At 44.8% G+C, this 22,445-nt stretch overlaps 1 protein-coding gene across 11 annotated transcripts in view; it reads left to right on the top strand.

Moving 5' to 3' along the window:
- The window catches only part of fat1a (FAT atypical cadherin 1a), a 137,159-nt gene that overhangs the window by 85,535 nt on the left and 29,179 nt on the right, over positions 1–22,445 (top strand). For all 11 annotated transcript variants that reach the window (XR_009064093.1, XR_009064091.1, XR_009064095.1 and 8 more), the window contains 9 exons: positions 908–4,981; positions 7,306–7,502; positions 7,583–7,736; positions 14,476–14,709; positions 14,907–15,293; positions 18,952–19,166; positions 21,397–21,534; positions 21,616–21,759; positions 21,819–22,016. Coding sequence is in view for 6 of the 11 variants with exons in the window: in XM_057842846.1 (XP_057698829.1) it covers positions 908–4,981; positions 7,306–7,502; positions 7,583–7,736; positions 14,476–14,709; positions 14,907–15,293; positions 18,952–19,166; positions 21,397–21,534; positions 21,616–21,759; positions 21,819–22,016 (5,741 nt within the window). In the remaining 5 variants the exon portion in view is untranslated. The remainder of the gene's footprint in view (positions 1–907; positions 4,982–7,305; positions 7,503–7,582; positions 7,737–14,475; positions 14,710–14,906; positions 15,294–18,951; positions 19,167–21,396; positions 21,535–21,615; positions 21,760–21,818; positions 22,017–22,445) is intronic.

Consider the following 22,445-nt stretch of genomic DNA (forward strand, 5'->3'; position numbering starts at 1 on the left):
ATAATGATCCTTTTATTTGTTCTTGAGCTATCGCGATGTTCCTTCTGTGACTTCTGTGACCTTTGACCAAATGACCCCAAGATTGAATCACCTCTATTTTAATTTGTTTTATTATTATGATTGTTCTTTAGCTATTGCGATATTCCTTTTATGACCTCTGTGACCTTTGACCTCATGACGCCAAGATTGAATCACCTCTTCTATTTTAATTTGTTTTATTATTATGATTGTTCTTTAGCTATCGTGATATTCCTTTTGTGACCTTCGACCTCATGACCCCAAGATTTAATAACCTGTTTTGATTTTTTTATTATTATGATTGTTCTTGAGCTATCGCGATATTCCTTTTATGACCTCTGTGACCTTTGACCTCATGACGCCAAGATGGAATCACCTCTTCTATTTTAATTTGCTTTATCATTATGATTGTTCTTTAGCTATTGTGATATTCCTTTTGTGACCTTCGACCTCATGACCCCAAGATTTAATCACCTCTTCTATTTTAATTTGTTTTTATTATTATGATTGTTCTTGAGCCATTGTGATATTCCTTTTGTGACCTTTGACCTCATGACCCCAAGATTGAATCACCTCTTCTATTTTATTTGGTTTTATTATTATGATTGTTTTAAATTATTTTAGGAACAAAATTTATTTCTTCTATTTGAAATATTTTGTTTAAAAAAAATAAAATAAAATTCTCTTTATGTCGCCACTCAGCAATAGGATGATTGGATGAGTCTGCTCATTACAAAAACAATTATTGATTGTTTGTTGAAAAAAAAAAAGACTAGACAGCGGCCCGCAACACAAAAAAACGTCCGGGTAGTCGTGTGTTAAAGTACTACTGCGCGGTATGTAAAGGTCAACAACTAAATCCAACTCTTGTTTTCTTTGTTTTTGACAGGAAACGTGGCAAACTCCTTCGCCGTGGATCCCGTCCTGGGCACCGTCACGGTGGCCAAAGAACTCAGCCACAGCGGTAAAACCAGCTTCGAACTCACCGTCAAGGCGACAGACCGCGGAGCCAAGCCTTTATCCGCCACCGCCGCCATCCACATCGACGTCACCGTCTCGGACAACGCCGCCCCCAGATTCCCGGAGAAAGAATTCTCCGCCGACATCAGCGAGTCGGCCGCACCCGGTAGCTTCGTAAGCTCGGTGGCGGCCATCAGCCAGTCGTCTGTTTTCTACCAAATCAAAAGCGGGAACGCGGACGGCGCCTTTGACATCAACCCCAACTCGGGCGTGGTGGTCACCCGGAAGGAACTGGACTACGAGACCACCCCCCAATACAAGCTGGTCGTCCAGGGGACCAACATGGCGGGGCTGTCCAGCAACGCCACTCTGGCGGTCCACCTGAAGGACGAGAACGACAACGCCCCCGTTTTCGTACGACGGGAGTTCCGCGGCCTGGTCAGCGAGTCGGCCCCGGTCGGCAGCGTGGTTCTCACCCGGGAAAACGCGCCGTTCGTCATCCGCGCGACTGACGCCGACAGCGAGCGCAACGCCATGCTGGCGTATCAGATCGCGGAGCCCTTCGCCCTCAACTACTTCGCCGTGGACTCGGCCACCGGCGCCGTCAGGATCACGGCCGCCTTGGACCACGAGCGGAGGAGCGTTTACCGCTTCACGGTGCAGGTCCACGACCTCGGCGCGCCTCGGCTGTTCGCGGAGACTGCGGCCAACGTGACGGTGGAGGTCGTCGACGTCAACGACTGCCCGCCGGTCTTCGGCCGGGACGTCTACGAGGCCGTCGTGGCGCTGCCGACGTACAGAGGAGTGGAAGTGGTCAAAGTCGACGCCGCCGACCCGGACACTGGACCCGACGCCAAGCTTCTGTTTTCCATCTCCGAGGGCAACATCGGCGTCAAGTTCAAGATGGACGCGAACACTGGCGTGCTGTCCATCCAGAACGTCACCCAGCTGAGAAGCAGGTACGAGCTAAAAGTCCGAGTTTCCGACGGGAGGTTCGCCAGCGTCGCCGCCGTCAAGATCCACTTGAAAGAGAACAAGGACGGCAAGGTCGAGTTCACCAGAGAGTCCTACCGAGCTTCCGTCTTGGAGAACCTAACCGAGAAGAAGACGCTGGAAGTCATCGCCGCCGTAGGAAACCAAGTCAACGAGCCGTTGTTCTACAAAATCCTCAATCCCGACAAACATTTTGAAATCGGACGAACATCGGGGGTGGTTTCCACCACCGGAGTAGCGTTCGATCGCGAGGCCCGGGACACCTTTGACGTGGTGGTGGAGGTCACCAAGGAGGACCCGTCCGAAGAGCCCGCCCACGTTCTTTTGACGGTGATGGTGGAGGACATCAATGACAACGCGCCCGTCTTTTTGCACCTCCCCTACCAAGCCCTGGTCCAGATGGACGCGGAAGAAGGCCAGGTGGTCCGACAGGTCACGGCGGTGGACAAGGACCGAGGTCCCAATGCCCAAATCCATTACAGTTTGAAGGAACCTCAGGAGCATTTTGACATCAACCCCTCCGGCGAAATCACCCTTAAAAAGCCGTTTGAGGTAGAATCCCTCGACGGCAATTTCGCGGTGGTGGTGGTCGCGACGGACGGCGGTCATCCGGCGCTGTCGGCGGAAGCCCAAGTCCCGATTACCGTGGTGAACCAAGCCGTCCCCGTTTTTGAAAAAGCCTTCTATAGCATCGAAATCCCCGAGAACATCCAAGTCCACGCGCCGGTTCTCCACGTTCAAGCCAGCGATTCCGAAGGCCCCCGAATCGTTTACACGCTAACCGAAGGAGACCCTTTCAAGCAGTTCTCCGTCGACTTCAACACCGGCGTCCTTCACGTAGCTCGTCCCCTGGACTTTGAGACGCACCCGGCGTATAGATTAATCGTGCGCGCCACCGACTCCCTGACAGGGGCGCACTCGGACGTTTTTGTGGATATCATCCTGGTAGACGTCAACGACAACCCGCCGCTGTTCCTCTCCGAGTCGTACCGCGGCAACATCTCCGAGGCGTCCGCCGTCGGTACTTCTGTCCTGCGGGTGGACGCCAAAGATTTCGACACGGGACGCAATCAGGAAATCTTCTACCAGTTGGTAGAGAAGAAGGGGAGAAGTTCGGATTACTTCGCGATCGACCGCGACACGGGAATCATCTCGACAGCCCGGCCGCTGGATCACGAGGAGATCCGGCAGCACCGACTGAGCGTCCGCGCCGTAGACGGGGGTGTCCCAGCCCTCTCTGGCGAAGTGGCGGTGACAGTGGACGTCACTGATCTGAACGATAACGCGCCAATGTTTGTGGAGCGAGTCTACAAAGCGACCGTTAGCGAGTTAGCTTCTCGCGGACACTTTGTCACCCAAGTCCAGGCTTCGGACGCGGACAGTTCCGACTCGGGAAAGCTGGAGTTCGCCATCGTCTACGGGAACGAGGACCAGAGTTTCGCCATCGACAAGCGGACCGGCGCGGTCGTCATTTCCAACCACCGCCGGCCACAAATGCGACCGATCTACCACCTCAACGTGTCCGTTTCGGACGGCGTTTATCGGAGCTCCGCCCTCGTGGAAGTCACCGTCGTAGGCGCCAACTTCCATAACCCTGCATTTTCCCAAGCGGAATACGTCGTGGAACTCGTGGAAAACTCCCCCGTCGGAACGTTGGTCGCCGAAGCCAAAGCCGCGGATGACGACGAAGGCGTTTACGGACAAATCGCGTACCGCGTCGTCAACGACGTCGCCAAGGACAAGTTCGCCGTTGACGAAAACGGCAGCGTCTTCACCTCGGAGGTGCTGGACCGCGACGGCGGCGGCGAAAAAGTCATCCCCGTCTTCCTGGAGGCCCGGGACGGCGGCGGCAAGGTGGGCTTCTGCACGGTGAACGTGGTCCTCACCGACGTCAACGACAACGCGCCGCAGTTCAGGGCGGCCGAGTACAAAGTCACCGTAGCTTCGGACGCCCCCCGGGGAACGTCGGTGGTGAAGATCGCCGCCTCCGACGTGGACGAGGGAAGCAACGCCGACGTGGAGTACTCGGTGGAAGCCGAGGCGGAGAACGTGGCGGAGAACTTTGAAATCCACCCGACGTCCGGGGTGGTCGTGACCAAAGAGAGCCTCGTCGGACTGGAGGGCGAGCTCTACGCCTTTTTCGTCCGAGCAGAGGACACCGGGAACCCGCCCAAAAGTTCCGCGGTTCAAGTTTACATCCGGATCGTGGCGCCCGAGACTCCCGTCCCCAAGTTCGGCGAGGCTCATTACCGCTACGCGCTGGCGGAAGACCTACCCATCGGCACGGAGATCGACGTGATCCGCGCCGAGAGCGAGCGACCGGTGTCTTACGCTCTGGTGAACGGAAACACCCCGGAGAGCAACCGGAATCAAGTCTTCGTGGTGGACCCGGACACCGGCGCCCTGAAGCTTCAGAAGAGCCTGGACCACGAGACCACCAAGTGGTACCAGCTCACTCTGCGGGCGGAAACCCGGCACGACGGCTACGACGTCGTGGCGTCCGTCGACATCAACGTCCAGGTCAAAGACCTGAACGACAACGACCCCGTATTTGAGTCTGACCCGTACCGGGCGGTGGTGGCGGAGAACCTCCCGGGCGGGACGCAGGTGGTTCAAGTCAAAGCCTCCGACCTGGACTCGGGCAGCGACGGCCACGTCCTGTACAGCCTGGACGCCGAGCTCAACTCGCGGGAAGTCGCCGAGCTGTTTGCCGTCAACGCCGAAAGCGGATGGTTGACCACGCTGAAGGAACTGGACCGCGAAAAGCGTGGCGAATACAGCGTGGCCGTCCTGGCCAGCGATCAGGGCGACAAAGTCCGGCGCTCCGCCGCCACGCGGGTGGAGGTGACGGTGGCCGACGTCAACGACAACCCGCCGCGCTTCACGGCGGAGGTCTACAAGGGGACGGTCAGCGAGGACGACCCTCCGCCCAGCGGGGTCATCGCCATCCTCAGCACCACCGACCAGGACTCGGAGGACATCAACAGACAAGTCAGCTACTTCATTACTGGTGAGTTAGTCTTAGTTTTTGGTCTCAAAAATGCAGCAGGGCCAAGAACAAAAAGCGGTATTTGCCTTGTGGCAAAAATTGATTTTGCCATGTGGCAAAATGTGTTCTAACGTGGCTTTTTTTGCCATGTGGAAAAGTGGATTCTAACATGTGGCATTTTTTTTTTTTTTTGCCATGTGGAAAAATGGATTTTGCCATGTGGCAAAATAGATTTTGACATTTGGCTTTTTTTTTTTTTTTTTTTTTTTTTTTTTTTTTGACATGTGGCATTTTTTTTTTTTTTTTGCCAGGTGGAAAAATGGATTTTGCCATTTGGCATTTTTTTTTTCGCCATGTGGCAAAAAAATTATTTTGCCATGTGGAAAATGTATTTTGACATGCGGCATTTTATTATGTATGTGGTAAAATGGATGTGTTATAATGTAAAGTGTATGGTCAAAAATGATAACCACACATTTTTCTGCTATTCAAAATGAATGGAAAATTTGGACGTGCGCAGCCATTAATGGCATAGCCTGACTTGGGTGCCAGTTGAATGTCAATGCGGACGTGCATGGCCTGCAAAAAAATGCTATATACCCCAAAAAAATTGCCATATACCAAAAAAAAAAAAAAAGCCACAAACCAAAATCCATTTTGCAACATACATATAAAAATGCCACATGTCACAATACATTTTGCCACCTGGCAAAAACAATGCCACATGATTTGTCCAGATGGCAAAATCAATTTTGCCAGATGGCAAAAATGTCACATGTCAAAAATCAATTTTGCCACATGGCAAAGTAAAAATGCCACATGGCAAAATCCATTTTGCCACATGGCAAAAAATTGTGAATGCCGTGTGGCAAAAATGGATTTTGTCATGTGGTAAAATGGATTTTGCCATGTGGCAAAATGTATTTTGACATGTGGCATTTCTTTTGCCATGTGGAAAAATCGATTTTGCCATGTGGCAAAACGTATTTTGACATGTGGCATTTTTTTGCCATGTGGCAAAATGGATTTTGACATGTGGCATTTCTTTTGCCATGTGGAAAAATCGATTTTGCCATGTGGCAAAACGTATTTTGACATGTGTCAAAATATATTTTGACATGTGGCATTTTTTTGCCATGTGGCAAAATGGATTTTGCCATTTGGCATTTTTTTGTGCCATGTGCCAAAAAAAGATTTTGCCATGTGGAAAATGTATTTTGACATACGGCATTTTTTTATGTATGTGGCAAAATGGATGTGTTGTAATGTATGGTCAAAAATGATAACCACACGTTTTTCTACCATTCAAAATGAATAGAAAATTTGTATGTTCGCAGCCATTAATGGCATAGCCTGACTTGGGTGCCAGTTGAAAGTCAATGCGGACGTGGATGGCCTGCAAAAATGCCATATACCCCCCAAAATTTTTTTGCCATATACTTTAAAAAAAAAAAAAAAAATGCCACAAACCAAAATCCATTTTGCAACATACAAATAAAAATGCCACATGTCACAATACATTTTGCCACATGGCAAAAAAAAATGCCACATGACAAAATCAATTTTGCCAAATGGCAAAAAAAAAAAAAAAAAGTCACATGGCAAAATCAATTTTGCCACATGGCAAAAATACGTCACATGTCAAAAATCAATTTTGCCACATGGCAAAGTAAAAATACCACATGGCAAAATCCATTTTGCCAGACACCAAAAAAAAAAAAAGGCAAATACCACTTTTCGTACTCGCTCTCTCTCCAAAAATGAAAAATTTTATGGTGATTAAAGCAACACTAGGTAACTTTTCAACCTTTCTAATAAATTTTCATAACATTTGTGATGATATGTTGACTGACAACTCGTTGAATGGCACTTCTTTTATATCTGTATCGCTTTCACTGGCACTTCTTATTCAATCTTATTCATTTTTTTCATCTGAAAATTTTTTGTATCAAAACAACGGAAACAGTAAATATTGTTAATCTATTTGAGAAAAAATTCAAGTGATCATTAATTTATTTGACCAAAAACAATATTTGCTTATTTTTAAAATTTATATTATTTTTTTAAAATCTTATTTAAAAAAAACTGTAAATATGGTTACTGTATATTATGCTAGAAATTAATTTAAAGATAAAACAATTATTTATTTGACTATTATTAATACTATTATTAATACTACAAAATTTAAAAAGTAAACTTTTCTTTTAATAGATTTTAAAATGTAAAGAAAACAAAACGTAAATATTGCTTGATTTCTGTAATATAAACATTGATTTAGGGTAACTACGAAGCAATAGTAAACAGCTTTTTGGAAGCCCTAATATTTGCCTGTTTCTATTTGACAGGGGGTGACCCACTGGGACAGTTTGCCATCGAGCACGTTCAGAACGAATGGAAAGTGTTAGTCCGGAAGCCTTTGGACCGCGAGAGCGCCGACTATTACCTCCTCAACATCACGGCCAGCGACGGCATCTTCACGGCTAAAGCCGTAGTGGAAGTCAAAGTTCTGGACGCTAACGACAACAGCCCTGTATGCGACAAGGTAACGTCGCCTCTAAACACCGTACGTTAAAAACACGTCGACGTCCTAACGAACGGTCTCCACTCGGCTTTTCCTTTCAGTCTCTCTATAGCGAGAGCGTCCCCGAGAACTCGCCGGCCAATCGCCTCATCTTGCAAGTGTCGGCCACCGACGCGGACATCCGATCCAACGCGGAAATCTCCTACGAGCTCCACGGAGCGGGATCGGAACTCTTTCTCATCGACTCCGAGACCGGTGAGTCGGCAAGCTCGATGCCTGAATTCACGTATAAGAAATATTGTGATCATAATAGGGATAATAAAAAAACAATACAGGTAGTCGCCGGGTTACGACACACTCGACATACACGATTTCGACTTTATGACGCCGGAGTCTGGTCCGCCATTTTGTCTCCAGCTGTTTATTTATTTATGTAGTCACATAAACAGTACCTTATTATACCTTACAGTAATTTATTTTCTACTTTAATTTATTAGTATGACGAGTTCTGTCCTCACTAAACGTGAAGTTGTTCAGCTTTACAGACATTGTGCTTTTTGAAGCTTTAACTTCCTTCACTTTTGACAATTTGTAAAGCTGTAACACGCATAGGTACGCTTATGTTCAAAACGACATGCATTTTAACAATCAAACACTTGACACAAAACAATTGGTGTTCAAACGTCCATCCAGTCTGATCAATATATAAATTTCGTAGATCAGCCGAATTTGCCTCACAAAAGTCCGCTGGTTTAAATGCTAAGAATGCTAACGTATTTACAATTCTCTTAGCAAATCACGTACACGTAACTCCACAAAATGTAGTTGTAAACTTAATTACAAGTGCATACACAAACATATATTAGCTGAAACAACTTACAGCCTTATGTGGGCCAAACCAGAGCTCAGCTATCCTTTATTCATGTCTGACGTCGGAGTCAGTCATAAGGCGACAGTCCAGCCAGACCCAACGTTGCCGCTGGAGGGCAGTGTATCCTCCACCATTAAACAAAATACAATACTTTTGGAAATTTTGGATAGTTCATTTGGGGTACGTAAAGGGTAAATTCTGACTTTTGCGGAAATTTGTCAGGTGTTGATATACATTAAAGGAATCTGTCCTTTTAGCCAGATTGCTAGAATCACGGCGGCTGAACCGCCAGACCCACGCTGGCACAGATCCAACGACCCGGGCCGGCGAGAATCAACAACCCGGCCAAAAGGCCAAACTCTGCGCGTTCACCTTAGTCTTAACCCCTTGCACTGACTCCATTTTAAAAGCTGGAAAAAGGCTTCAAAACACAAGTTGACAATTTATTCTGAGTTGACAGCAATCATACAGCACAGAGGGACCCAGGCGAGGATCCAAGGTCAGCATATAACAAGTCAACCAAAGGTTCCTAAGAAAATGACAATGCTTAGTAGTTGTAGTAGTTTCACCAATAAGACATCGCAACAATAATCACATGGCTCCATGATAAAATCTGACATAACAATACAAACATGCTCGCAGTCAGAAGTCCTATGATTACAACGCTGGCCTATTCAATCACATGGTGTCTTGAAAGCGTCATAAAAATTAAATTATTTGACATAGAGTCAGCATAATTACATTTTCAACCCTATCCCAGTTTTGATTTGGAACCAATAGACCACGGAAAATCAGACATATGATCGTTTTCCATTCATGGCAGGAATTTTTTTTTTTTCCACTTGGGGAAACTCATGCTCTTTTGGACAGGTCATGTTTCAGTTCTAGAGGTTTCTAGTTGGAATTCGGTTATTTTTTTTGTGTGTGTATTGGTTTGGGTCTAATATGTTTATGTAATACCTTGTAGTACAGTCTAAAAACAGTTCATATTGATGACGTTGTGCTGAGGAAAACAATCTAACATTTTAAGCAGTTACTCACAATGTTACATTTTGACTTGTACTTGAGTCAATTTTTTTGGAAGACTACTTTGACTTGAGTAATATTATTTTGAACTAACGATACTCTTACTTGAGTCAAATGTTTGGCTACTCTACCCACCTCTGGTCGTAAGTTTGCTTCCGTTGTGGTCATTTTGCCTTCAAGTCGTGTCCGCCGTCCATGTTGCCTTCCAAGAAATGCTAATGCTAGCTCGTGTTTTCCAGAAGTGGTTAGTAACACGTTACATGTACTCCGTTACATTTACTTGAGTAACTTTTTGAGGAAAAATGTACTCATAAGAGTAGTTCTACTAGGCTATACTTTTTACTTGAGTAGATTTGTGAAGAAAAAACGCTACTCTTACTCCGCTACTTTGGGCTACACAAGAGTCGTTACATTTTTCCTCTTTCTTCTACACATTAGATTATTTTTTTGCCAGCGATGCCAAGTAGCTGTAGCAGCTGTAGTGGTAGCAAGTAGCTCTACCGACTTCACCAATGAGACAGCACAACAATAATCACATGACTCCATTATACCAATCGGACGCAAGCTTGCCGTTCTAGCTTTTATGTGGTGTGCTTAGCACCCGTAAAAAAATGAAGTATTTGATATTGAGCGCTGCTCTCAACATGACTCAAAAGTGCAGATTTCAACCTCTCTCCCAGTTTTTATTTGGCACTGATTGACCAGGGAAAACCGGACCCTTTTAATTTCTAAATACAGTGATACCTCAGCTCACGAACATAATTGGTTCCCAGAAAGTGTGTGTAAGGCGAAAAGTTCGTCTTCCGAACATTTATTTCCCATAAGAAACCATTAAAATGAGAATAATCCGTTCCCAGGTCCCCATAAAACATAATTTTCTACTAAATAAGCCTTAAAACTACACAAAAATATACCTTATTTTATGTATAATAAATGTGCTATTGTATTATAATTAAAGAAATAAACTGTACTGTATAATAAAGTCGTTTTATTTACCTTTGTGATGGTAGTTGATGGCTTGATGGAATGGAGTGGGAGGAGGAGGGAGGGAGGGAGGGAGTTACTGTTTGGAAGGAGAGTGTTACCGGCAAAGTGCGCAGTTAGCGTAGACTCCACTGCTGTGCCCCCCACATGCTTTTAGTTGTTAGTAAAAGTGTCCACAAAAAGCCATCCGACGCCTCTGGGTGTTTGTATGCACGCCGCCTCCTTTCTGGAGAGGAAATCGGGCGAACCGAAGACAACCGACGACAACGAGCCAACGTGACTCGCCGGTCCACTTCTCACTACGGTGGGAAGCTGAAAGCACCGCCAATTACCAGTCGAGGGCGAATTGGTAACACGAGTCACCTTCCATAAGGACTGTAGGTAACTCTTTTTCGGTCCCATAATAGCAAAAATACACTCAATATGGTCCAAAATGTCTATCAAACACAAACCACGTTCGCACTCAACGAAAGTGAGGGGACGAACTGGGACGCCGTGAGCGTGCGTCAGCTTCTCGTGGCGCTTTTCGACCGCGTGAATTGGTTCGTCCGCCGAAAACTAGTTCGTCAGCAGAGACTATATGCTCGCGAATTTAATGTTCTTGAGGCGAAAAGTTCGTGAGCTGAGGTATCACTGTAGTAATTATGAAGGAACTCTTCACTATTCAAACCAGGAACTATTTTCTCCACCAGAGGGCTTTGGACTAATAATACCTCATTTATGTTTTTTTTTCCCTTTGGTGGTGTTATGGTAAATGGTGTTACACTTATATAGCGCTTTTCCACCTTTCAAGGCGCTCAAAGCGCTTTACACTATCTCACCATCCACCTACTGGTGACGCAGCCCCAGGAGCAACGTGGGGTTCAGTGTCTTGCTCAAGACGTGTTCATCAGGGCGGAGAATCGAACCCACAACCTCTGGGTTGGGCAACAATTACTCTACCACTGAGCCACGCCACCCCTTTGGAATTCAATGAATTTTTTGTTGTTGTTTTTTAATTCCTTTGGCCTAATGTGGTTACGTAATGTGTTATTGTACAGTATCATTTTAACAACGGTTCATATAGATAACTTTGTGCTCAGAAAAAAAAATACCATTGTTTAAAAAAAAAAAAAAATCAAACAATAAGCAGTTGCTCAAAATGTTACTCTTACTTGAGTAGTCTTTTCACTGGATACTTTTTAACTTTTTTTTTGGATGACTACTTTTACTTCAGTAATATTAGTTTGAAGTAACGCAACTCTTACTTGAGTTAAAATTTTTGGCTGCTCTACCCAGATCTGGTGTTTTCTCAAACGCTGGTATCCATATTATGCCTCTTAACACTACATTCATTGAATAGGCAAGGAATTGTATTCTTTTGCAAACTTACTGTATCTATCCGGCGCCAAATGAACTGCCAAGGAAAACAAACACCCTTGTGCCCACTTATTTACTACTTGGTTTTGTGCTTGTGTGTGCGTTGTGTTGTTGTTGTGCTTTATTTATTTATTTATTTATTTATTTTTGCTATCAGCCAATACTATTTTCCTTTAGGGCAACTTGTGGGCTGCAGTAAAATCCCAAGTTGCACACTTAGGGGGAATTTATGACTTGTACTTGTTGCCTGCAAATAATGCCCTCAGGGAGAGTCCCTAAATCACACACTCCATCTGGCCACTGTTGTTATTATTTTTTATCTAACTCAAAGTGAGAGCACTTTTTAGCGACAATCATTTAACTAACAGCAGGGTCATCACGAAGGTGGCGTTAATGTATAAATGATAGCCTACGAGTGGCGGGAAATGTGCTTTAAGAGACGCTAATGTTCCCTTTTATCAGAGCAGCCTTTAACATTTAACAGCATTTAATGATATGCATTAGATGCTTTTTGCGCATCACGATGTCGGAAAAGTTCCATCGTTATTTTTTGTTTTTGTGCTGAAGTTGTGCATATGTGAGATGACCTTTTAAACATAACATTTAAAAAATACGTTTAATATAAAAAATGTCTTTATAGAGAACTCATTTTAATACTTTGAAATGAAAATGTGTGTAAAAAAAGATTTCTTGAGCTGAGTTGTCTTTGATTTGTTTTTTGTTGTTTTTTTACATACGTTATAAATACCATATTTTGGGGGATTTATTTCATACTAAAACTAAAAAACAAGGTTTATTTCTGTTATTTGATTCAAATGCATCTTTTAGTTATTAATTTTTGTATAAGTTAACATTTTTATTGAAAAATGAATAAAAACAATACAAAAACATACTAATAAAAATATTCTAAAAATATATTAGTAATGCAACATAATTTAACAATAAAAATGACATCTTTTTGCTCAAATCGTCCATAGTTAATTCCCTATTTTTTAAACATTTTTTATTGATATCATATTTTGGGGTACTTTAACCCTTTATAGGCCACTCCTTTCTGTTCTTACTCATTTTATTTTTTGATTAATATTTCATTTATTTATCGTGTGAAACTCAAAAATAATATTATAAACACCGTTTTTCTATTTACTTTATCCTATTTTAAGCCATTCATTTATGTTTTGATTTTAACCCTAACATTTTATTTATTTTTAAATTCTTGATGAAATAGATATAAAAACAAAACAAAAATACACAATTAATAAGAAACAATGAAAAACCAGGCCTGTAGGCCTCGCAGTTTGGCGCAACTCGGTCAGGTTGGTGACAGATCGTCCCCCTCCAATCATCTCGTGAGAACCTAACATGCTGGAAACTCGCTTCTTTGTTTGGGATTAGAAATATATTCACGCAACTAGGTGAAAAAAACCCTGTTGGAGAGAGTACAACAAAAAAGGAGGCACTACTGAGCTGCGCAGCCACGCCCTTATTCAAAACCAAAATGAATCTTCGAATTGGGCCAATTCGATCGATTATGCCAAATTCCGTGGCTCTGTAAGCTGCCTTAGTCCCTGAAAAAAATCTACTTCCTTTCAATGGCGAACAAATGGTCGTCACGGCAACAGACAGCGACATGTGGACATGGACCTTAAAATGTAGTGTTGCAAAAGGTCTTGAAACTGCAATAACCAACCTGAAAAGAACTGGACATGTATAAGTAAAATGAGTGACTTTCTGTTGCCACTAGTTGGCGCTTTAGGGTTGATGCAAATGACCCCTACGACACCAAGCACGGGAAGTTTGATGCAGATATGTTGTATGTCTGCCAAGTTATGACTGTTCAAAATTTGCGGCGAGACAAAATGACGGCGGTCACTTTCACTCTCCTGTTTGGACTCCTCTGCTTCAACCAAACCGCAATATTTTTCATCAGGCATTTGAACACATGTCTTAAGGCTCCCCTGATGCATGTTTGAGTTCATTTGATTTTTTTCCCTCGGAGGAGGAGCCTGTCTCGTAAAAAAGGCCGTGTCCTCGTCCCAGCAGGGGGCCTAATGGGTAATATTTCAATGCAGTCGTGTTCAGGCTGGGATACCTCACATACAGTACATGCCAGATATGAAAAAGATTGAACCTTGTATCCGGGAGTTATTCGTCTTTTCCTAAATATGGCGTGTTGCCCAAAAAATGGCTTTGACTTTGGCACCCCGCCCAGGTCAGACACGTGAATGAAAAGTCACCATTTTGAAAACTTAAGATTTCATATCTCATGAATAGTCTCACCAGTTTTGAGGAGGATCAGACTTACTCCCTTGGTGCTTATGTCTCGATATAAATACCTCGATATAAATTTCACATTCAATCCAAAATACCCAATTTTCAGTTGGGTTTGGAATATGGCGACAGGAGACTTTTTGGAGCAGTTTTGCACAAGGTATCGACTCCCCAAATTTGATCGCTCTACATTGAAAAAACACAATAGGAGAGGTCTTTTAAAAAAGATTCAAGGGTCGCCACTGACCGATTTTGTTACATTTTTTTTTTTTTTTGCAACGTTGCAAAATTATCGAAATTTACGCGAAGCCGCATGTATGTGCACATTTTGGTATACTTTTGTTAGGCATACTTTAGATGACCTTTTTACATACATTAGAAATAGTGTATTTTTGCAGAAACCTTTTATTGGGCAATCATTTTTAACACTAAAAAGTTGATTTCTGTCAGCATTCATATTCTACTTTGTTTGTCTACCCGCAGGCGAACTGAAGACCCTGAAACCGTTGGACCGCGAAGAGCGCGACGAGCACCGCTTCAAAGTGCGAGCGGTCGACGGGGGCGGTCGTTTCTGCGAGGCCGACGTGCACCTGGCGGTGCGCGACGTCAACGACAACGCCCCCGAGTTCGCCGCCGACCCGTACGCCTTCACCGTCTTCGAGAACACCCGGACAGGAACTTTCCTGGCCAAGCTGCAGGCTGAAGACGCCGATACCGGTAACGTAAATTTTTTGTTTGACATGATAAGGTTAGCCTTGCGAGCAAGACGGTACTTCCTGATTGATTGATGTGACTGTGTGTGATATGACTACTTTTACTTGAGTATATTATTTTGAAGTAACAATACAATTACTTGAATAAACATTTTGGCTACTCGGCCCAAAGTGCCTCTAAACCGGCCTACGCCATTCCAGGGTCAAACGGAGAAGTGGCATATTCGCTGACCGATTCTGCCGACGGCTGGTTCGCCGTAGACGAGCATAGCGGCATCATCAGCTTGGCCCGGCCGCTGGACCGCGAGGCGCGCGCCATGTACGAGCTGGAGGCCCGCGCCGCCGACCGCGGCCAGCCCCGCCTGTGGGCCGCCTGCCGCGTGCTGATCTCCGTGCTAGACATTAACGACAACCTGCCCGTGTTCGAGCGGCGAGAGTACGCCGCCGCCGTGCCCGAGGACGCGGCCGTCGGCGGGCAGGTGCTGCGCGTGCAGGCGGCGAGCCGGGACCTGGACGCCAACGGAGAGATTCGATACAGCATCGTCAGCGGGAACGAGCACGGAGCGTTCAGCGTGGATCCCGGCACGGGTAGGGCAGCCAACCGTCTTTAGGTGTTGAGGCTTTGTACTAGCGTCAGGAACAACATGAACTCATTCACTGCCACTGACAGTAGTAGATAAAGATGTGTAAAATTTCCAAATCTTAGATTATTCATGATTCGGCCGATGAACATTCAAGAACGAGTCACAAACATCCATATTCCAATTACCGTAATTTTCGCACTATGAGGCGCACCTGACTATAACCCGCCACCCACCAAATTTGGCATGAAAACGGCATTTGTTCATTGATAAGCCCCACTGGACTATAAGCCACAGCTGTCCTCATTGTATTATGAAATATTTACTCCAAAAGATATTACCTGGTAACACTTTTTTTTACAGCGGCATCATAAGACTGTCATAAAACCAAATGAACCACCATGAAGCAATCATTGCTTCAAGAAGCTTCATTTGGCCATCACTGCTCCATTACTGCTCCCTCGTAGGAGACAGTGAACCTCTGCTGCCACCTGCTGTCAATACTGTTGTTGTCTAACATGCCTCTTAGCATGCATTGCATCGCTACAAATTTAAATAACAATCAAAATTCATGTTCTGTACTAATTATTTCTTCAGTTACTGTTCCAGTTGTTTCATTAATTGCTAGTTTGATATTTGGCAACATTTTATATGGCAGTGGCGCCATTAGACTGTTATAATTATGACATGAAACTGTCATGAGCATTAATGAATGCCTATAACAGATGTCATTTAGTGTTATCCGGCAAATTATCTCACTTTTGAATGCATGTAAAAGATCCAAGCTGGACATAAATGGAGTTAGTAACATAATTTGCTGGTTGACACGTAATGGCATCTGTCATAAGCATTCAGTAAGGCCTATGATGGTGTCATGTCATAATTATGACAGTCTTATGATGCCGCTGTCAAATAAAGTGTTATCTATTAACCCAAATAAAGCAACAAATAAGCCGCACTGGACGATAAGCCACAGGATTCAAAATGAAAGAAAAAAGTAGCGGCTTATAGTAAAAAAAATTACGGTATTTAAATATGCTAGGTAAAGCGGAACTAAAATAAAGTCAGCGTGGTCTTCGGGACACACTGCCTATTTGCATTACACGTAAATACATATAAAAAAATGGTTGTCTCGCCCACCCGGGCGGTATGGTCTCCCCTTTCAAGCTCGGGTCCTCTACCAGAGACCTGGGAGCTTGAGGGTTCTGTGTAGGATCTTGGCTGTCCCTAGGATTGCGCTCTTCCGAACTGAGATGTCGGACGTTGTTCCTGGTATCTGTTGGAGCCATGCACCCAGTTTGGGGGTTACTGCCCCTAGTGTCCCGATCACTACTGGCACCACTGTTGCCTTCACTCCCCACATTTTCTCCAACTCTTCCTTCAACCCTTGATATTTCTCCAGCTTTTCGTGATCTTTTTTCCTGATTTTGCTATCGCTTGGGATTGCTACATCTATCACTACTGCTGTCTTCTCATGTTTATCCACCACCACTATGTCAGGCTGGTTGGCCATCACCAGTTTGACTGTCGTGATCTGGAAGTCCCACAGGATCTTGGCTCGGTTGTTCTCGACCACCTTTGGAGGTGTTGGAACTCGCCCCGGCCAAGCCGCACGGAAAACGGCAACAGCCGAACGAAGTGGTGCTCCGCTGCTTACCGCCCCCGCGCGAGTCAACCGGGAAGGCTGAAATTCCGCGCATTCGCTCCTTGTGTTAACCCTTTGTACTGACTCCATGTTCCAAAAGTTTGAAGAAGGCTCACCGAAAACAGGTTGAAAATGTATTCGTCGACGATGGTCAAAAAACAAAGCAAAAATGGACGACGGAGGGACAATTCTGGATCCAAAACAAGGCTACATAGAAAAGTTTCCGAGCAGCGAATAACGTTTGTTATCTCAGTGTCCAGTCTTTATAAAGTCCGTGGTGGAGTGGGCCGGCTGAAGGTGTGTCTGGGCACTGCTTTGGGATCATCCCTCTCTGACCGGTTTTGGGCGGTTTAGGTTCGTGCGTGGTTGCCACAGCGACCGACGCTGGTCTTGACAACCCAAGCGCCCGCTATCAACTTTGTTATCCGGGCTGGCGCTACTTGTTTTAGGACAAGGCACGCTGGTCTTTGTCCTTGTTTGTTGTCGGGAGAACTGATTGCCAGAGTTGGTGCGTCAATCTTGCTCGTGACGCACACGTTGGGCTTCTGTGATAAGACGGCTTTGTGTATCTATTCTGCTTCTTTAAACTATGGTGTGCTATTTATTTTATATTAGTAGTGCAGTCCTACAGTAAATATGAGAAATGATACTATTCCCTGAATAATTATATTACGTGTGTTAAAGTAATACAAACAGTTAGACGGTGCCTACGGGAAACTGTACCATTTTTTTCATTTCCCCCTCATGAGCCCTGATAAGGAGATTCACTTTACTGTGTCTAAGGGCATGGAATGAAGTCTGCCTAAACTATAGTTAGATGAATGTGTTAGACTAATGCAAACAATTATATGGTGTGTGCGAGAATGGTACCTATTCCCTTCAGAGGTGTCGCCCACCTTGACTCCGGAGTCTCCAGTCCGTACTCAGCACAAATGTTCTTGTAGACTATCCCTGCTACCTGGTTATGTCGTTCCATGTATGCCTTGCCTGCCAGCATCTTATACCCTGCTGCGATGTGCTGGACTGTCTCAGGGGCCTCTTTGCATAGCCTGCACCTTGGGTCCTGTCTGGTGTGATAGACCCAGGCCTCTATTGAGCTTGTGTTTAGGACCTGTTGTTGTGCTGCCATGATCAGTGCCTCCGTGCTGTCTTTCAGTCCGGCCTTTTCCAGCCACTGTTATGTTTTTCCCATGTCAGCTACCCTCTCAATTTGTCGGTGGTACATACCATGCATGGGCTTGTCCTTCCATGATATCTCCTCAGGGTCCTCCTCTTACTGGGCTTCTGTTGCCTGAGGTATTCACCGAGCAGGTCATCACTGGGGGCCATTTTCATGATGTACTCTTGGAGGGATGTAGTTTCCTCCTGGATAGTGACTCTGATGCTCACTAGTCCTCCGCCTCCCTTTTTCCGCTTTGTGTAGAGCCTCAGGATGCTGGACTTAGGGTGAAACCCTCCGTGCATTGTAAGGAGCTTCCCTGTCTTGATGTCGGTGGCCTGCATCTCTTCCAGCGGCCAGGATATGACGCCGGCAGGGTATCTGATTACTGGTAGGGCATAGCTGTTAATGACCTGGATCTTATTCTTGCCATTCAGCTGACTCTTGAGGACCTGCCTCACCTTCTGTAAGTATTTGGTTGTGGCAGACCTCCTAGTTGCTTCCTCATGGTTCCCATTTGCCTGTGGGATCCCCAGGTATTTGTAGCTGTCCGGCACATCTGTTATCTTGCCTTCAGGTAGTTCAGCCACTTCCGTTGAGATCACCTTCCCTCTTCTGGATACCATTCGCCCACACTTATCTAGTCCGAATGACATCCCGATGTCATTGCTGTATATTCTCGTGAGGTGAATCAGGGAATCGATGTCACGCTCGTTCTCGACATACAGCTTGATATCATCCATGATATACAGTATATGCATTACCAAAAGGCAAAACACTCTCTGTATTTTATATGAAAAGTCCTACTTTTCATCCTCCAGACTAAAAATGCTGGCACCAACATTTTTCTTCGTTCCTCAGGCGACATCTTTGTGATCACGCCGCTAGACTACGAGACGTCTCCCGAGTACTACATTACGGTGGAGGCCACGGACGGGGGCTCGCCGCCCCTCAGCGACATGGCCACCGTCAACATCAACGTGACGGACGTCAACGACAACGCGCCCGTCTTCAGCCAGCGCGTCTACACCGCCGTCGTGGGCGAAGACGCCGAGCTGGGGAGGACCGTCTTGACGGTGAGAACAAACGTGGTTGAAAAAAAAAGTGCCCCAGTCTGATTTTCAATTATTCGCGTTCCAAAATTTTGCTAAATTGCAAATGAAAGGTGCATCGTTGATGTTCGATGCTATAAAATGGTTGGACAGTTTTTTTTTCTTTTAATTTTGTTTTATGAAGCTCCCCAACTCACTTTAACATTGTTCCTTAGCATAAAAATGAATAACGAATTTGGAAAAAAAAAAAAAAATTTTTTTTTTTTTTTTTTAAATAAAACTTTTGAATGTATCAAGTTAGTATTATTGTTATCCTTTGTGGAAATTTAAAGCAAAGAAACCAAAAACATTTAGTATGGTGTTATACTTGTATAGCGCTTTTCTACATTTTAATAATAATAATAAAAATAAATGCAATTTACCATAAAAAGGAGAAACTCAAATGAATAAAATAATCAAAATGCTAAAATGAGTAATACATTGGACATTATAAAAGATAAAGTAATAAATTTAAAACTAGGCCTGCAAGCAGGACTGAACTGGCCCTCGCCGTTTGGCGCAACTCGGACGTACGCCGTGAAAAGCAGGGGAATTACAGTGAAAACGTTTTCGCTTTATTCCCTCATTTTTCGCGTTTTTTGTAAAAACCGCAAAATGCAACAAGGAATAAAGCGGGGTGGAAAAATCACTGCATTCCCCCACTTTTCCGCAAAAACGGAAAAACAAGGGAATACAGTGAAAAAAATTCACTGTATTCCCCCGCTTTTCGCTGTGTTTGCGGTTTTTACTAAAAACGAGGGTATACCGCGAAAAAAAATCACTGTATTCCCCCGCTTTTCCGCGAAAAACGAAGGAATACAGTAAAAAAAAAATTTTTTTTTAAATTCGCTGTATTCCCTCTATTTTCGTGGTTTTTGCGGAAAAGCGGGGGAATATAGTAACAACAATGACCAACCTGAAAAGAACTGGACATGTACAAGCAAAATGAGTGACTTGCTGTTTGCCACTAGTTGGCGCTGCAGAGTTGAGGCAAATGACCTTCTACAGGACCCTTCAGGGTACGATTGTTACAAAGCACAGGAAGTATAGTGCAGATACATTGTATATCTGCCAAGTTATGATTGGTCAAAATTTGTGGCGAGACAAAATGGCAACTGTCATTTTCAATTTTCTGTTTGGACCCCTCTGCTTCAACGAAACCTCAATATTTTTCATCAGGCACCTGAACACATGTCATAAGGCTCCCCTGATGCCGGTTCAAGGTCAATTGATTTTTTTTTTCCCCTTCAAGGAGGAGCCTGTCTCGTAAAAAAGGGTGTTTCCTGTTCCCACTAGGGGGCGCCAGGCCTAATGAGTAATATTTCAATGCAGTCGTGTTCAGGCTGGGATACCTCACATACAGTACATGCCAGATAAGAACAAGGTTGACTAAGGGAGTTATTAGTCATTTACTGAATATGGCGTGTTGCCAAAAAAATGGCCGACTTTGGCACCCCACCCAGGTCAGGCACGTGAATGAAAACTCACAATTTTCAAAACTTAATATCTCATACAGTATGTCTCCTGAACAGTCTCACCAATTTTGAGGAGGATCAGGCTTACTCCCTAGGTACCAATGTCTCAGATATGCACCCTTTAACTCGATATAAATTTCACATTCAATCCAAAATACCCGATTTCCTGTTGGGTTTGGAACATGGGGGCAAGAGACTTTTTGCGACTCCCCAAATCTCATCGCTCTTTGTTGAGAAAACCTAATAGGAGAGGCCATTTTGAAAAAGTTAAGGGGGCACCACTCAGCCATTTTGTTACATTTTCTCGCAACATTGCAAAATGATCTAAATGGACACAAAGCCGCACGTATGTGCAAATTTTGGTGGGTTTTCGTGCATGTTAAGGCTTCAAAATTGGCCATTTTCATTTTCCATGAAAAAAAAATACATATATATATATATATATCCTTAACATTGCAATAGGGTGCTCATGAATTGTAAAAAATCTTAAAAGATAAAATATAAAATAATGAAAATCATTTCATTGTTTTAGGTTGAACAAATAACCCCTATTTAATTTAGATATTTTTGAAAATGAGTTTGAAACCATATAATCAATGTCATTTTTCCCTTCCCCACTAGATGGCCCACTTTTCTTTATTTCATTCTTTTTTTGCATTGTCGTCATTGATAAAAGTATAAATTCCAATCAAAGCAGATTTGAGCAAAACGTGCTCTTTTTTTCTTTTCGTGTTGATCAGGCGATGGCGGAGGACGCGGACGGGCCGTCGTACAGCCGCGTACGATACGCCATCGTGGACGGCAACGGAGAGACCCCCTTCATCATCGACCCGCTGCGGGGGCAGCTCAAAGTGGCTCGCCAGTTGGACCGGGAGCAGGTCATTATTCTTTTTAGAAGAGCGCTAGCTAGCTAGTCTCTGCCTTGGCGAAAAGACCTCGTTAATGTTCTCCTTCTCCAGACGTCGGGATACACGCTGACGGTGCTGGCCGTGGACAACGGCACGCCGCCGCTGTCCGGCAGCGCCGTGATCAACGTGGACATTTCCGACGTCAACGACAACCCGCCCCTCTTCTCCCAGGCCAACTACAGCCTCATCGTACAGGTAAAATCCGATGGGTTTGAACGGGGAGGATGAAAGGATCCTCACGGTCCCTTCCGCAGGAGAACCGAGCAGAAGGCACAGCCGTCCTTCAGCTGCAAGTGTCCGACCGGGACGCCTCCCACAACGGGCCACCCTTCGCCTTCTCCATCGCCGACGGTGACGCGGGCGCCGCTTTCCGTATTGACCCGAGCGGCGCGCTGCTGGTGGCGGCGCCGCTGAGGAAGAGAGACAAGGAACGCTACCTGCTTCAAGTTCAGGTTCGCTTCCTTTTGTTGTTTTCTTCTTGGACTTGTAACCATTTCGCCATCTATTTTTGTATGCGTTTGCGCCGTTCCCATCAAGAACAGGGACATCAAACTCAATTTGGTTCGCGCGCGGGTTACATTCATGGCAAAGATATCGCACGTCGTGGGCCGGCCATTGGAGAGACAGCGAGAACCATAAGTGGTATTTGATATGTGCCATGTGGCATTTTTTTGCTATGTGGCAACATTGATTTTGCCATGTGGCAATTTTTTTTCCATTGGCAAAATTGATTTTGCCATGTGGCATTTTTTTTACCATGTGGCATGTTTTTTGCCATGTGGCGTTTTTTGCCATGTGGCAAAATCAATTTTGCCGTGTGGCATTTTTTTGCCATGTGGCATTTTTTTGCCATGTGGCATGTTTTTTGCCGTGTGGCATTT

Source organism: Corythoichthys intestinalis, chromosome 8, assembly GCF_030265065.1.
Source record: "Corythoichthys intestinalis isolate RoL2023-P3 chromosome 8, ASM3026506v1, whole genome shotgun sequence".
Classification (NCBI taxonomy): domain Eukaryota; kingdom Metazoa; phylum Chordata; class Actinopteri; order Syngnathiformes; family Syngnathidae; genus Corythoichthys; species Corythoichthys intestinalis.